Raw genomic sequence first — 15,031 nt, 5'->3', positions numbered from 1 at the left:
AGTTGGGTGTGCTAATGCTATTAGATCGAACCGACATCTAGTTGGCAGGATAATGCCTAAATTTGCAGTTTTTTTCTGTTTGATGCTATTATGACTGCGTAGATGAAATCTCCAAACACTCATTTCATCACAAAAGGCATTCCATCAGGGTGATATTTAAGTCAGACAAAAAATATAACTTAAATATTTCTTTGATTCCATTGAAATCACAAATTTGGCAGGTAGTACTTATTGAAATAATATTTTCATTGACTATATTTACACAGTATTAACCTTTTTGAGATTTTCAGGTCATTAGTGTTGTGGCCCATCGGCTGCCAGCAGAGCTAGCAGCAGAGTCAGATGAGGAGGAGGTTGAGGGGGAGCTTGGACCAGTTTCCAAGCCTTTGGAAGGCTCTGATGAGGAAGCAGAATTAGAGGCAGAGGTGGGGCCTTCTGTTTGCCCCCAGGTGGGGAGGCAGCTGTATTTGGGACCTGAGCTGAGTGAGGGGAGGAACAGATGCGGCCTATCCCAGATAAGCATATGCGTAGAGGAGAGGAGAGCAATGGAAGGCAATAAGCTGGCTCTCAGGGAAAAGAAGCCATAGACACTATCCAGCCCCTCCCTGGCTGGAAAATAAATGGTAGGGGTTTGGGAGTATCCAGTTGTCACAGACAACCATTTGTTTTCCCAGGTACATCAATCAAGTCAGATTCCTTTGTCAGAACCAGTTTTGTTGGGTCTAATTGCTCTATATTTGAGGTACCAACGGAGTCTCCCTGCTGGGAAATAATAGGTAATGCATTTGCCTCAGCCTGTGTGAACAGGGACTGTTTTTGCTTGGCCTAATAATTGAAGGGCTTTTTATCTTGAGTTCTCATGTGAACAGAGACTATTCGTGTCCTGTTTCAGAAAGGGAAAAGACTTTCATTTGTGACTAATTATTTTTTATTTGGTCTATCCAACATGAATGAAGACTTTTCCTACCCTGTTTTAAAAAGGGGGGGTTGGAGATCACTTCCGGTCCCCAAAGGGGACGAACGTTTGTGTCCGCTGTTCGTCTTCTCGGTGGGCTCCCCTTAAGTTTAGGGGGAGCACGGGGAGCCTTGGAGGGGCACCCTGCTGTAGGGCAGCTTGTTGGGACCCCCTGAATTGGCAGCAGCCGCAGGGGGGTCGCCAGCTTTGCCCCAGGAAATGTTTCAAACTCTCTTAAAGGGACAGGACGAATTGAAAAAACAACTGGCAGACTTAAATGATCAGCTCAGAGAAACGCAACAACAAACAACACAAAATAAACAGAGAATAGGGGTGCTGGAGGGGGGCGTGACTGGGCTGAGGGAAGAGATTAAGGTAATCCAGAAGGGGAATGTAGAATTTGAAAACCATATGATAAAGGTGGAATTTGAGAGAATGTCTTTTTTTCTTGATTCCAAAACTTGCCAGAAACAGAGAATGAAGATCTCAAGGAGATTATGACCACAATTTTAGCAGAATATATTAAAAGAGACAAACAACAGCTATGGTGGGACATTAATTTGATCTATAGGATTAACTCAGTATACGCTAGAACACACAACGTGCCAAGGGAAGTACATGTTAAATTTCTTAGAAAGACCACAAGAGATGAGGTCTTAGGAGCTCAAAGGGTGGGACCACTAAAATATAAAGACAAAGAAATAACCATTCTTAAACAGATTCCAAAGAAAGTAAGAGATAAGAGGAAGAAATGCTCCTCTTTAGTAAAGAAATTATATAACAATGGAATCTGGTTTAAATGGTTGTTGCCAGAAGGAATGCTAATTTTCTGGGAGGGCAGTAGAATTAGAATTAACACAGTTGCGGAGGCGGAGGCCTTTATTACAAAAAATAGTGCCCTCCTAGATCAAACAGGAGACAGTGCACAAGATGTGAATGAGGGAGGGGCCGCGGCTCTGCCAGCAGACAGAGGGGAGGACGCAACACTTAGAAGACTCAGATCACAAAAATGAGTTGAAACATTTTTGCAATTGTTGTTATAATGTAACCCTCGGAAGTGATACAAAAGATGATTGAATATATTGATGATTGAATGTAAAAACAAAAAGCTGCCAATGTTTATTCAAATTTTGATGTCTTTTCTTTTCTTTTTGGTTAAAGTTGTGAGATTTGGGGGAATTTCTACCTCCCGCATGATGTAGCTGTCAAAATTTTTCAACACCTATTTACCTTTTCCCCTAAAACATTTGTAAAAAACCAATAAAATTTTACAATAAAAAAGGGGGGTTGTTTTACTGATGAGTAAGTGGTTTCTCATTGCTTTGCGAAGGCTGGGTCAGAACAATTAATAAGTATTCTTGACAATTTCATCTTGTCCATGTGTAGATAGGAGTAAGTCCTATTTTGCTCACTTGGACTTTTTCTCAAGTAAGTAGACAAAGATTGCACACTTTTCCAGAAGGTTAATTAAATGATTGTGGGCAAATATTGTTATGATATTACCATAAATTGTCTTAGGACTCCCCACAAATTTGCCTGCCCAATTTCTTTTCTTTTTTCTTCTTCTTTCTATTTTGTAGAAGTCTATTACGTTTTGTTCTTTTTAAAACAATGCATCAATGATCAGTTTAAATGACACATCAGTTCTAAACCATCAGGGATTACACAATTAGCATGATGGAAGCAAACAAGAGATTTTCTGTTTTTGTCATAGGCAGGGAAGAAGAATGAGCATGGAAATATTGTTTAAAAAATCAATTGTACAAACTGCTTCCTACAATGTGTTTTTGTGTTAAATTACACTTTCTTATTATTTTGTCTGCCAGTCAGATGACAGATTTGTAATGAGTTAATCTGATCGTCCGCAGCTGTTTATTGTTTACAATGGGGAAAAACTTAGCATGGGTTCCAAACAGTAATGAAATGTATTTAAATAACTTATTGTCAACTTTTTAATTGTTCCTTTCTTGTGCTTGAAGTACTATAGTTACCAAGACAGTTACTGTACATAAATATATACTTATTTAATTTAATTGTACCATGTGCATTTAATTTTGTTGTACTATGTGCAATGACAATAAAGTTAACTAACTAACTAACTAACTAACTAATTGTGCTGGTATTAGCAAGTGTCTGTTAAGCTTATTTGTAAGCAATAAAGACAAAAGTTTATTTGCAAATCTGTCAGGTACCTATGAAACTTGTCCACTAGATACTGGTAGAATAAAAAATATTTTTCTCTTCACAGAAGAATTACTCTTTTTCTAGCAGTAAAGATACAAATTTCATCTATATTCCATTTGTGACCACAAATGTCACCTGCATAGTGCAAGTAGCTGCTGTCACTAATGGTGGAGTTGGGCCTTTCAGCGACCCTGTAGCAATATTCATTCCAAGCAATGGTAAGTCAGATTAATACAGTAATATGAGTTAACATATTGTTGAAATTCTAGTCATGTAGCCACAGTGTAACAATAGAACACTAGCTTTTTATATGAAAAGCTCCAAACTGAGTATGAATTGAAATTCACAGCATCTATACTGCTATAGTCAGTGATCTGTTTTACAGGAAGATTCCAAGAAAACGCATGTTAGAAAAGCCATATAAATTAGGTCCAGGAAATGAGAAACTGCTTTGAAATTGCCTTGAATTTTATGGGGAAAAAGTGTCCTCAGCATACCAGTATATGTGTGTGTGCCTCTGTGTGTGTGTGCGCGCTCTCACGCACTCATGCATACCACACCCATGGATATTTTCAAGTCAGTCTTGATTCCTGACATCTGGACAAGTCGTTGTAGTTTTCTTGGCAAGATTTTAGAAGTGGCTTGCAATTGTCATTTTCCTAGGTCAGAGAGGGAACAACTGGCCCAAGTTTTACTCAGTTGACTTCATGGATAAGGTTGCACTAGAACTCACAGTGTCCTAATTTCTAGTTTGCTGCCACTGTTTCCTTTTGTGGTTTCCTGGATATTTTGGTGATGAAACTTTGGAATTTGGAATCCTCAGGTTAGAACAGAGATGCCAAATATTGAGGTTAGGGCCTGTAGCTGATGTTAAACCACTGGCTGAAGGTCCAGTTTTTCCAATTGGGATTACTGTAATGATGATTGATAATAGCCCCTTAAATTGGAACAGTGACAGAGAATAAAACTTGTGAGTAACTATCAGATTTTCTGTGAATTTTGAGCTATAACTATACCAAATGCACACTTCTCCAAAAATTTTAAAATGTTGAATTTCAAGCAGCAGTGAATACTTTGTCACCTATAGATTTGGGTGACAAAGGTTTTTGGGGAACAATCAAATTCCCAATCTCCTTACTGATATTCTCCAAACTAATGAAAGCTTTTTCCTGGGCAAGGCATAAAATTTTCCCTTCAACATTACTACAGAGAAGGTATTCTAAAATTCCATTTGAGACATATATTTTTTGCATGTGGAACTACAGCAGTCCAATCCATACTATTTTATTCTACTATTAGACAATCAGTGGATTCTTGGGTTGTTGTTTCAGAGATGCATCCTTATTGGATTCTTCAGTGACTTCAACAATGCATTTGAAAAGTTTGGATACACGTTTTATGTTTTATAAATGTTTTATAAAATTTACTAAATTTCTATACCATGGAGCCTTAGGTCCCAGTTTTTGAATGAATCATGTGATTCAAAACATGTTGCACTAAAATGCACTGTTTTGTCCAGTTAAAAGATACAAGAATAACAGTTTTGGATCTAGAGGAATTTTTGTAATATCTGTATTTTACTCTTTTTTACATTAGTATCCTGGGCAATCTGATAATACTCATATATTTAACCTTTTTCAGATTGCAAATCATTTATAATTCATACCATAGCAAAATATTGTGCAGCAGCTATGAAAATCAGACATCAATCCCATGATTCTAACATACTTTTCATATAAACTATCACATTTGTCTTCAGTCCTCTCCTTTTCGTAGTTTTAATTATACCTTTTATTTCTAACTTTTTGTTTATAATAATAAGCTCCCTTCCTTCCATGAATTTGCAAATAATGCCTCCCCCCCAACTATAATAAGATGCCAGTCTCCTTTTCTTTGTAACTTGTCTTATTCTTATAGGTTTTATATCTGTTGCACCTTCTACAACACTAGAATCTAGAAATACAGATTCACTTACAATAGTCCTTGGATTTATATGTGGAGTTGTCATCATTGGACTAATCCTGTACATATCTGTGATTATCAGGAAACATATTAAAGAGATCAAATTTGGGTAAGTACCTATACAAAAAACAAGATTCGTAAACTCAATTCTTGATATATGGTTTCTAAAATGTAATTCAGATATCAATATTAATGTTGATATTAATAGATGATAGGGCACTTGTGGCAAACACTTACCCAGACAGCTGATATTCATGTCCACCTTCCATGGTCAAATGGTTCCACTACATGTAGAGTTGCATTTTCTAACCAAAGAATCATGATAATTAAAATCTAATATATTTTGAGAGTAAGATTAGAAGTAGTGAATTCTCAGTGTTTGCAATTCCCTATGGCAAAAGCTATGGCTTAACTCTGTACTAAACAGGATCTTTGAATAAAGTTCAGTGTAGTTAATTGTTAGCTTAAGTTTGGTTTAAAATTCAGGCTTGGCCCAAGACTAATTATTGAGCTGCAATCCAATGTAAGTTGTGTTTTGAATATAGTGCAACTTTTTCTGTGTAATCACATTCAGTGCTATGAGTAATTACCTAAGGGTGTTATGCTAGCTAGTGTATTGGAAATTACAATGACATAACTAATCAAGATGAATAACTCCAAAGATTGTTCTTTTGAGGCCAAAGTTCTTTGAAAGTTAAGTGTGGTTAAAAAAATCAGATTTATATGGCAGCATTTTGGCAGCAGGTGTGTTCAAATGTGTATTTCAGATTACTACACTAACAACTGCAGGTTGTGAGCACTGTTTTACTTTTCATTTACTAAAATCACTAAGATTGGAATAAGATGAACGCTGCTTTAATGATGCTTGAAAAAGTGGTAAGGGAAAATACAGGATGGGAATTCATATAATCAGCAAGTTTAGATAACAGAGGTCCTGCTATGCAGAATGTTTGTGAAGCATGATTCACTTGTGCATGGGATTAGAAACAGCTTTGGGCACACTAAGCAACTTAATCTCTCTTTGTTACTTTCACTGCAAAGTACTCCATACAAACTCTGTAAACTCTTGATCTTTTTATTTCATTTTTTCAGATTTATGTCCCCTTCTCTAAATTGGTGAGATTTATATCTTTGGTTAGGCATTGTTTGGTCTAATGGTCTAGATCAGTGGTAGTCAACCTGGTTCCTACCGCCCAACTAGTGGGCATTCCAGATTTCATGGTTGGCGGTAGGGGTTTGCTGTAACTCTGCTTTATAAATTTTATAAAGTAAAGTTACTTCCCTACTTTATAAATCACCATCACTGTGGAACCGGTGGGCAGTATACGTAAGTGGGCGGTAAGTATAAAAAGGTTGACTACCCCTGGTCTAGATGATTGGTCTAAAGGTTAAAGCACCAGGCTAGAAAGTGGGAGACCGTGATTTCCTTGAGTACGGGTCCCCCACAGGTCTGTGTCTTGAATCCATCATAGTTCACCTTGATGATCCGTGACTGCTGTGCCAAGTCTGTGATGAATCATATTGTTAAATATGTGGATGACACAGAAATAAAGAAAGAAATTTGGTAAATCAGCCTCAGATACAGATTGAAGCACCTAAACCAGATTTGCATGTTGTGCTAAGGTATCTTTTTCAAATCATGGTGTGTTGAATGAGTTACTAAATTTATACATTATGCTAAACTTTGAAGTAATTTGCCTGCATTTAACTCAGGCAACCAAAGAGGCTTATGCTACCTTAGTAATTCATTTTTGCATTATCTTTATTGGACCTGGCTCTTCTGTTTCAAGTACATTTGTATTGTCGGGGCAAAGGTACACATAGATGTAGGAAATATTAGCACTGAAATCAGGATGCATTGCATCAAATACAGAAGGTGTGCCATATTAAAACTTAGTATATAAAATAATTACAGATAGCACAAACAAAAATCCTTGACAAACATCCTGGTATTGACAAATTGTAATGTGGTGAATCAGCTTAAAAATATGATAGGCTATATCCTGTTTTTAGCACATAAATTTTTGATCTCTAATCTTTTCCCAAATGGGAGGGAACCACTTTCGGTTACATTTTGTGAAGATCGTTTTATATAATCAACAAACATTTATTGTAATCTCCGTTCACAAACCTTGTGATCAGTTCTTGCCCTTTCCTTTTTTAAACTTTTGAAAAAAGTAGTTGTTCTAAATGTACCAAGAATATTTTTTCATAGCATGCTTTTGCAAATGTGGCTCTGCTGAGAACTTACTGCAAAACCATTATTTCTTTTGAGCAACATTTCTCAACCTAAGACACTTTAAGATGTGCAATTCCCAGAGCAAGTTCCCTTTGTTAGAGAATGGTACATTATTATATTTTAAATCCTACTGTAGGTTACTTCATTTAAGTATAAATGTAGCTCTTTTTCAGAGCATGATTCTCTAATAAGAAAGATGGTGCCTAGAATTTCATATCATGTGAACAAACTTTTATTCATGCTGTTCATCTTTCATTTTCATTTTCTCATCCCAGAGTATTTTGCCCCCCAAATAATGCCCTGAAGAAGATTTGAGGGCAATGAAAGTAAATGTAGGCAGAAGAAATGGCTCTTTCTCCCTGTGCCCAGTTGCTGAAGCCGTTCTGTTGACAGAAGGCACTAAGGGAATATAACCTATTAAAACACCATTTATATATTAGATGTATATTTCCTTCCCATTCAGTAGACTGAAATTGTGAAATGTGGGTGTTTTTAAATTCTGTTTGCTGGACTAAGCTTTCTTTTTAGTATGTCACAAAAAGTTCCTTTTGAGTGCACTGGATATGCTGACTCAAAGGAATGGGGACCTCAGTTTATTTGGGTATTTCCTTCCTAGGGCTAGGAGTAGTTGGAGAGGAGGGAATGAGATTAATTGGACAGTGGACAGAAGAGGAAGGAAGGAGAATGTGCTTTTCGTGAGGGGTAATCCTGAAACTATTTCTCCACTGACATTTTTAGAATCTCAAGTGCGTTAACTGTCTTGGCCTCTTTATTTTTTAGAAGCTGGTTTCTTTTTAAAATGTTGCAACTATAAGTCATGAGAGGGAAATTAACTAAAAGTATGACAACGAAAGTTTTAGGTAGTACATTGCTATTAATGAACACCATTTTCAAAATGAGTATTTAAAGTAATTTTTCACTTCACTAAAATAGTTGAATGACTCAGCCTTTTTTATGGGAGATAAATATAATTGTTGAATGTTTATAAAGATAAATGAATGGAAACAAGTATATAACTCAGGGGAAAAAATGAAACATGACTGGAAAAGCTGGAATTTCCTTTCCTTTTTCATTGTTTTGATTCAACCTGAGCCAAACACCTGCCCATAGTAATCCCAAAGGAAGACAATAATTGCTCATAAAGCAGCTGTAATCCCCATACCCACAATTCCTAAAGAATTCACAGGAATAAAATTATGATGGCAGTATCACATTGTATTTCTTTCCCCACCAGGTATGCTTTTAGCGGACAAGAGACAGAACTGGCTGTAAATTACAGAGTCAAGAAATCTTATGGCCGCAGAACTGTGGAACTGACATGTAAGTTTTAGATAGGTGTTACAATCCTTTATGGGAAGGGAGACCATTTATAAAACAGAGCATATAAGAGGAGAGGAGAATTATGCATGAACACATATTCACACGCACACATACACAGAGAGAGGGGGGGGAATAAACTCAGGGATGAACTGTTAAATCCTTGGTGCTTTTTGAGCTTGGCTGTTTGCTCACCCATCAATAGGCATATGAAGATAAACCACATTTACTGACCATTCAAAAGAGGCAATTAAAAGAGCTAAGAAGGAAACCAAAAGACACATCCTCTCCAGCAGCCTACTCCCAGAGAAGCAGGGATTAACACTAGACAAACAATCAAGCAGAAAACAATACCCTAATCAAGAAACTATCAAGGAGAAAACTCCTACCAACATTGGCAGGCCAAGCTAGGGTATATAAACAGGGAGCAAACCCCATACTCACTAGCATTGATAATGTTACCTAGTACTGTATGTGTAACTGCCACTTGTGCAATTCAGCCATTTGCAGTACCCTATATAAATCCTGTCTGGGTTTGTACTTCATACTAAACTATAGTTAGTCATTAAATAAACCACAATTAGATGTATTTATAGGACTATAAATACCTGACTATGAAAGCTTGCGGCTAGCCAAGGTATTCCAGTATTCCAGAATGTTTTACTTGAAACATTTCAACCTATAATTCTAGAACTTGCAGCTTTCAATTCCTATGATCTGATGTGGAAGTCAGTTAAATTTCTTTCCTGAAGCATCCTGAAGATGATTGCACTCTGTACACAGAGACAGCCATCTTTAATCTATTTATCTATAAGATATTTGAAGTTCACATCTGAAAATTTTGAGCACCACTATCTTGGTAGATATATTCCAGGAGTTAAAGTCACATACTTGAAGGGTGACCAAGTTGGAGAAGGCTGCTTTTAAGCTCTCCCTTGATATAGGAGAGGAGAGTTGGTGCCACATAGTAGGACCAAATAATATACAGAAGTCATTGACTGATCTATTTTCTAAATATGGGGAAATTCAGATCATTCATTCTGTCCCTCTTGGATCAGACAATTTCTATGACATTTGTATGGACTCATGTCCCTAACTTATACTATTATGCATGCTATATAATTATAGATATCAAAATTCCTTGTTCCAGGAATGGAATGTTCTAAGAAACACTAGAACATTCAATATTTTTTCTGGATTCACTTTTTTTGGAGATGTTCCAACAGTTTTCTAGAAGTAAATATTCTGGGGGAAAGGCCATTGTTCATGGTGTTCCATTGGTGGTCTTCTCCTGCAAAATCAATCATAGCTAGAGAGACTGTAATTATTCATACTGCAGGAGGAGAAAATCTCTTATTTGAATGCATTGTCCCAGGAAAATTTACTATACATAATGCATTGGAAAGAATCTTCCTTAATAATCAGGCTCTCTGTAAGAAGAAACGTTTCCTATCTCCTAAGGATGAAATATTTAATTCATAGGCAACCCTAAGTAATATAAAGAAAACTTGTCTAATACTGGAGACATTTGTATCCATATGTTGAATAGCTCTAAATCAGGGGTGTCAAACTCAAGGCCTGCGGGCCGCATCCGCCCACAGGGAGCTTACATCTGGCCCACAGGACCACCCTGGAAACAGCGAAGGATTGGCCCACAGTGCCTCTGCCAATGGAAACAGAGCTCCGGCCAGTGACGTGCAGTCAGTGGAGGCAGAGCCTCACCGCTCTCATCATGAAAATAAAAAAAAAAATTACTCAGGGAAGCCGTGAAAGTGGCTGGGAGAGACATGTGGCTTGGTTTAGCCTCCCTGGACATCGCAGCAGCAGCCCCAAGTGCGCCGATCTTGCCGTTTTTTGCATCGGGCGAGCCCGGGATCCTTGTAAGGGGAATGGGACGTGTGCAGGAGGCTCCTCAGCGCCAGCCTCAGATCAGCGCAGCCGCGGTCCCCTTCATGTTGGCTTAGGAAGGAGGGGAATGGGACCACGTGTGCAGGGGAAAGGGACCGCGGCTCAAGCTGATCTGAGGCTGGCGCTGAGGAGCCTCCTGCACATGTGGTCCCATTCCCCTCGCAAGGATCCCGGGCTCGCCCGATGCAAAAAATGCCTAGGTAACATCATCAGTGCTAGAAGGGAGTGGCGGGGGGGGAGGAGAAAGGAGAAGTTTCTCTTCTCAGAAATGTCTTCTCAGTGGAGCTGTGGCAGCCTGTCTGTCCCTTTCTGACATTTCTAAAAAGAGAAACTTCTCTGGTCGGGCTGCACCCGTGCGATCGGAGCAACCACATGGTTTGATGACGTCACCAGCCTCACCAGCCATAAACCTCACCGCACGTCACTGGCTCTAGCCACCACTGGCACACCCAACATGAGTGATGTCGAGCTGGCCATATCTACCTTGGCCATGCCCACCCGACCCCGTAAGGTCAAACACAACTCTGATGCGGCCTTCAATGAAATCGAGCTTTAAATCTAAATAATAAAATAGCAGTTTTCTACTGCAGAATTTAATGATGTCTTCCTATATCAAGTATGCAATCAGGAAACCCATATAGTAAACATGTATCTCATATCTCATTTGTACATTACGTTCCCAGTGGGTAACCTAGGAGTAAGTGAAGAACTTCAGGAAAAACTCCAGGATGTTATGATTGTCCGAAACAACTTGGCCCTAGGAAAAATCTTGGGAGAAGGTGAGTACCATCCATTTATGCAGTTGTCATAACTATCAAGGAAGACATCTTTTCTCAGCCTGCATAAACTGAGTCAAGTTTATGGTAAAAGCATTTCATTTGCAAACCAGCTCCCTTAGAGAATTACCAATCAGATATGTTCCAAAGAGCAGCTTATATTAAACAAAATAGGCAGGAGCCCTGTAAATTAAAAATATTTTTTTATTGTATCACTTAGTTTGTTAATTTATTATAGTCATGGGCCAGAGCAACTTATATATAAAATAATAATAAAACAAATACTTCAAAATTGAAATATTACTAAAAATAGCAAAATGCAGAAAATTTTCTTCAAACAATATTCATACTTTCCTCAAAACAGTTATTTATGTTCCAGTGTAGTCAAGATTCAGAATCTGACTAGACTTTCTGAGATCTTCACTACATGATCAGCTGATGGATATTTTCAGTCCCACTCAAGTATTTCTATAAAAGAAGCAGTACATGACCTACAGTTTGAATTTCCTTATTGCTATATGATAGAGATGCTGTTGTTTGCAAAACCTCCCTGCCAAGTAAGCATTGGCAAGGGAATTAGAGCATGCCAATAAAACATCTCTTCTGGTATCTTTGAAGACTATAGTAAATAAATATTGGCCAAGTGCAGTGCTTTTTTCTGGTCTGAATGGAAGAAAGTAAAATGGGCACAGGTTGAAATTATGTTGGAGGTCAGTATCTCTAGTATGCTGACATGATCTGATCAAAGTCCATTAAGTTTATGCATTAGGTCAAAATCCACAATTCCCTAGGTTGGCATTAAGTGATTTCCACCAAGAAAAAAGAAATGCATCTTTAAGTGATCAAAACAACTCGACTAATTGAGAATTAATTTAAGGTAAGAGCTAATACATTACATACTTTTTGCAGAGTTTCAATTGATACTATTTCAGTCTCAGGGCAAAAGGATGAGTTTGGAACTCATTGAGGAACCCAAAAGATGTCATTTTAAAAAAAAAACTATTTCAAAGGTTTCTAATGCCTACATATAAAATAGCTATAAGGTAGCTGTAGTAATACGCTGGCTTCAAACACTTTTAGCCCACTTCGTTATATAATTATTTCCTTTTGTACAGACAAATTTTAAGATGCCAACTAGACTTTTCACCATCTCTTTTAAGGATTAAATCTGAGCCTTCTATGTGTCTGTAGTATGGAAAACAATTCTGAGAAATGTAAAAATCTGAACATGTTCAGTAACATTCTTTCTGCTGTTGCTATCTTTGCTTATATCAAAGAGGTCTCTTTGAAAGTAATTTCCATTTTGATAGTCAAAACTTAGGTTATTTTCCCTGCTAGAGGGGGCAGCTGATCGAAATCCTATGTGCTATATATAATATTGAGATAATGGCTGCACCATCTTCATAAAAAAGTAAAGCAATTGCTCTTTACTTTATATGAAAGTGATGTCAAATGAGGATTATATAACTTTTAAAATGTTGTAAACATAGTCTGTTAAGATTCCAGTTCAAGATTTCTTTCAAGTATAGTACTTGTTAACTCTACATGACTCTTTGTAACTTATATTGTGCAATGGATTGTACAGTACTAATGTTTCATTTCTAGGTAATAAATATTTAAATGTCATTAACCCAGTCACTCTGATAGTTTGGAGTCTTAACTGAAGACAAATTTCTAACTTCTATCACTCATCCTTCTATCCATACCCCTCTCCAAATTCTTTTTACCTAAGTTCTAGTGATCTGCAATATCTAGTAGTAATGTCAATAATACAAGTGAAGATATTTGTCACACTGGATTGACCCGTTAACAGTTTCCAATGCATGCTCAGATTTGCAGTTTAACTTAAATACTTTTGTCTATTCACTAAATTCTCAAAATGTCATAATTGTAGCCCTTTGCACTGGCTTATTCTGTGAACCTTTTTTTTTCAGGAGAAAGTTATGTTGTTCTGTTCCAACCACTTTTTTAAAATAAAACTTCTGTCCCTGCCACTTTTTAATTTTATCCCTAGTTGGGCTGTGAAGCGAGAAATAAATCCAAAGAGAGTGGGGAGGCAGAGGGAATAGTCTAAGAGTGAGTTTGTAGAAGATCATTAATGGCCATGGTAGAGATTATGATCATTTGCGTCCTTTTTACCAATGTTCCAATGCAGATTTTACTTTTGTTTGTCCTGTGAATGTATGTAATCTCAGCAAACTCTGGATTAAATAGCTTGATAACATGAGATAAGTATGCTTCATGAAGCAGCTGAGCCTATCCCCATTAGTACTTTGTTTATCTGAAGAATCCTCTCAGTCTTGTTAACTAAATTTTGAAATGGGATTTTAGGTATGGAGACAAACATGGTATTATTTCTCCATTTAGGGGAATTTGGATCAGTCATGGAAGGGAGTCTCAGTAATCCTGATGGAACCACTCAGAAAGTTGCTGTGAAAACAATGAAATGTAAGTATTGTCTGGTCTTTACAGACCTAAAGTTATTTATGTTTAAGAAATATTCTGGAGTATTTAAAAACATAGATAATCAAACAATGTTGTAGAACTCCTCCAAAAAGAGAAAATCTTTTGCAATTAAGTATCCAGAAAATTATGAAGAGACAGAAGGTTGTCTATTACTCAGTGATCTATTGATAAAAGGTATATACTACTTTTCATTTTACCAAGTACAGTATATCAGAATAATTTAAAAAATAATCACTTATCTTCTAGCAGTGCTTATTAAAAAGCTAATCTCTGTTTTGAGGATTTTTCTCTCTGATACTACCTAAGGAAAACAATCAGATTATAAAATAATCTCATATTCCATCTTGCATTGAATTCTATAATCTGTTAGTTTCTAAAATAAAAGTTTATGTTTGAGAATATAGGTCTTATCACAATTTAATTGTGAAAGTTGTGGTGTTTGTGCATAATTTCAGTGAAAATTAGAAACTTGCCTTGAAACATTCAAAGAGCCTGCTTCCAGATGTGCGATCGAAGCAAACACTTTCATTATTTATGCTGCATTCCTTTGTCCTGATCTTTGACTAAAATCATGAGGAACAATGCTGGTCTTAATTTTCACCACAATAACCTACTCATACATCTGATCACAAGGGATAATGTTCTGTTAACAGATGCTTAGGATAAGCTAAAGTTTCCTTTGAACATGCAAAAAATTGTGCTGTATTTAAAATATTAATTTCTTACTAAACCTTTTTATTTATTCTATTATATTTCAGTGGACAGCTTTTCCCAGCGAGAGATTGAAGAGTTCCTCAGAGAAGCAGCTTGTATGAAAGACTTTGATCACCCAAATGTCATCAAACTTCTTGGTGAGTCAACTAGGAAACAGTGCTTCTTGGTTAAAAATATTTTATTCACAGCTTAATAGAAAATCATTATAAATGCCTAAATCCATGTTAAGCACTTTTTCTACTTATCGATTACATATAGAAAGAAATGTAAGCACAAGATAACTTTTGCATGCATCAGGAGATAATTGTACATTTCAAAAACTTCCAGAGGATGTTTATATTAGCAATTCATTGCTAAATTTATTATTTGAACTATCACTGACAATATCCTTATCCACATTTGGACAATTGTAGATTAGTAATGCATCTAGTATGAAATTTCAGCAAGTTGTTGTACTACGAAGATTGCTAAATTACTAAAATTATAATCCAGTTTATTTGGAACACACTA

At 36.8% G+C, this 15,031-nt stretch overlaps 1 protein-coding gene across 2 annotated transcripts in view; it reads left to right on the top strand.

Annotated features, from left to right (window-relative positions):
• Window positions 1–15,031, top strand: part of MERTK (MER proto-oncogene, tyrosine kinase) — a 60,848-nt gene that overhangs the window by 31,027 nt on the left and 14,790 nt on the right. The window contains exons 9-14 of one of the 2 annotated variants that reach the window (XM_081945898.1): window positions 3,204–3,357; window positions 5,090–5,210; window positions 8,575–8,660; window positions 11,249–11,344; window positions 13,709–13,789; window positions 14,566–14,658. In XM_081945898.1, the coding sequence (XP_081802024.1) occupies window positions 3,204–3,357; window positions 5,090–5,210; window positions 8,575–8,660; window positions 11,249–11,344; window positions 13,709–13,789; window positions 14,566–14,658 (631 nt within the window). Of the gene's footprint in view, window positions 1–3,203; window positions 3,358–5,056; window positions 5,211–8,574; window positions 8,661–11,248; window positions 11,345–13,708; window positions 13,790–14,565; window positions 14,659–15,031 lie in introns of both variants that reach the window. The other variant, XM_081945897.1, reaches the window with a different exon arrangement.

Source organism: Natrix helvetica, assembly GCF_964273705.1.
Source record: "Natrix helvetica genome assembly, chromosome: 2".
NCBI lineage: Eukaryota > Metazoa > Chordata > Lepidosauria > Squamata > Natricidae > Natrix > Natrix helvetica.
The sequence above is the reverse complement of the archived record's forward strand: the minus strand, read 5'-3'. Positions and strand labels throughout refer to the sequence as shown.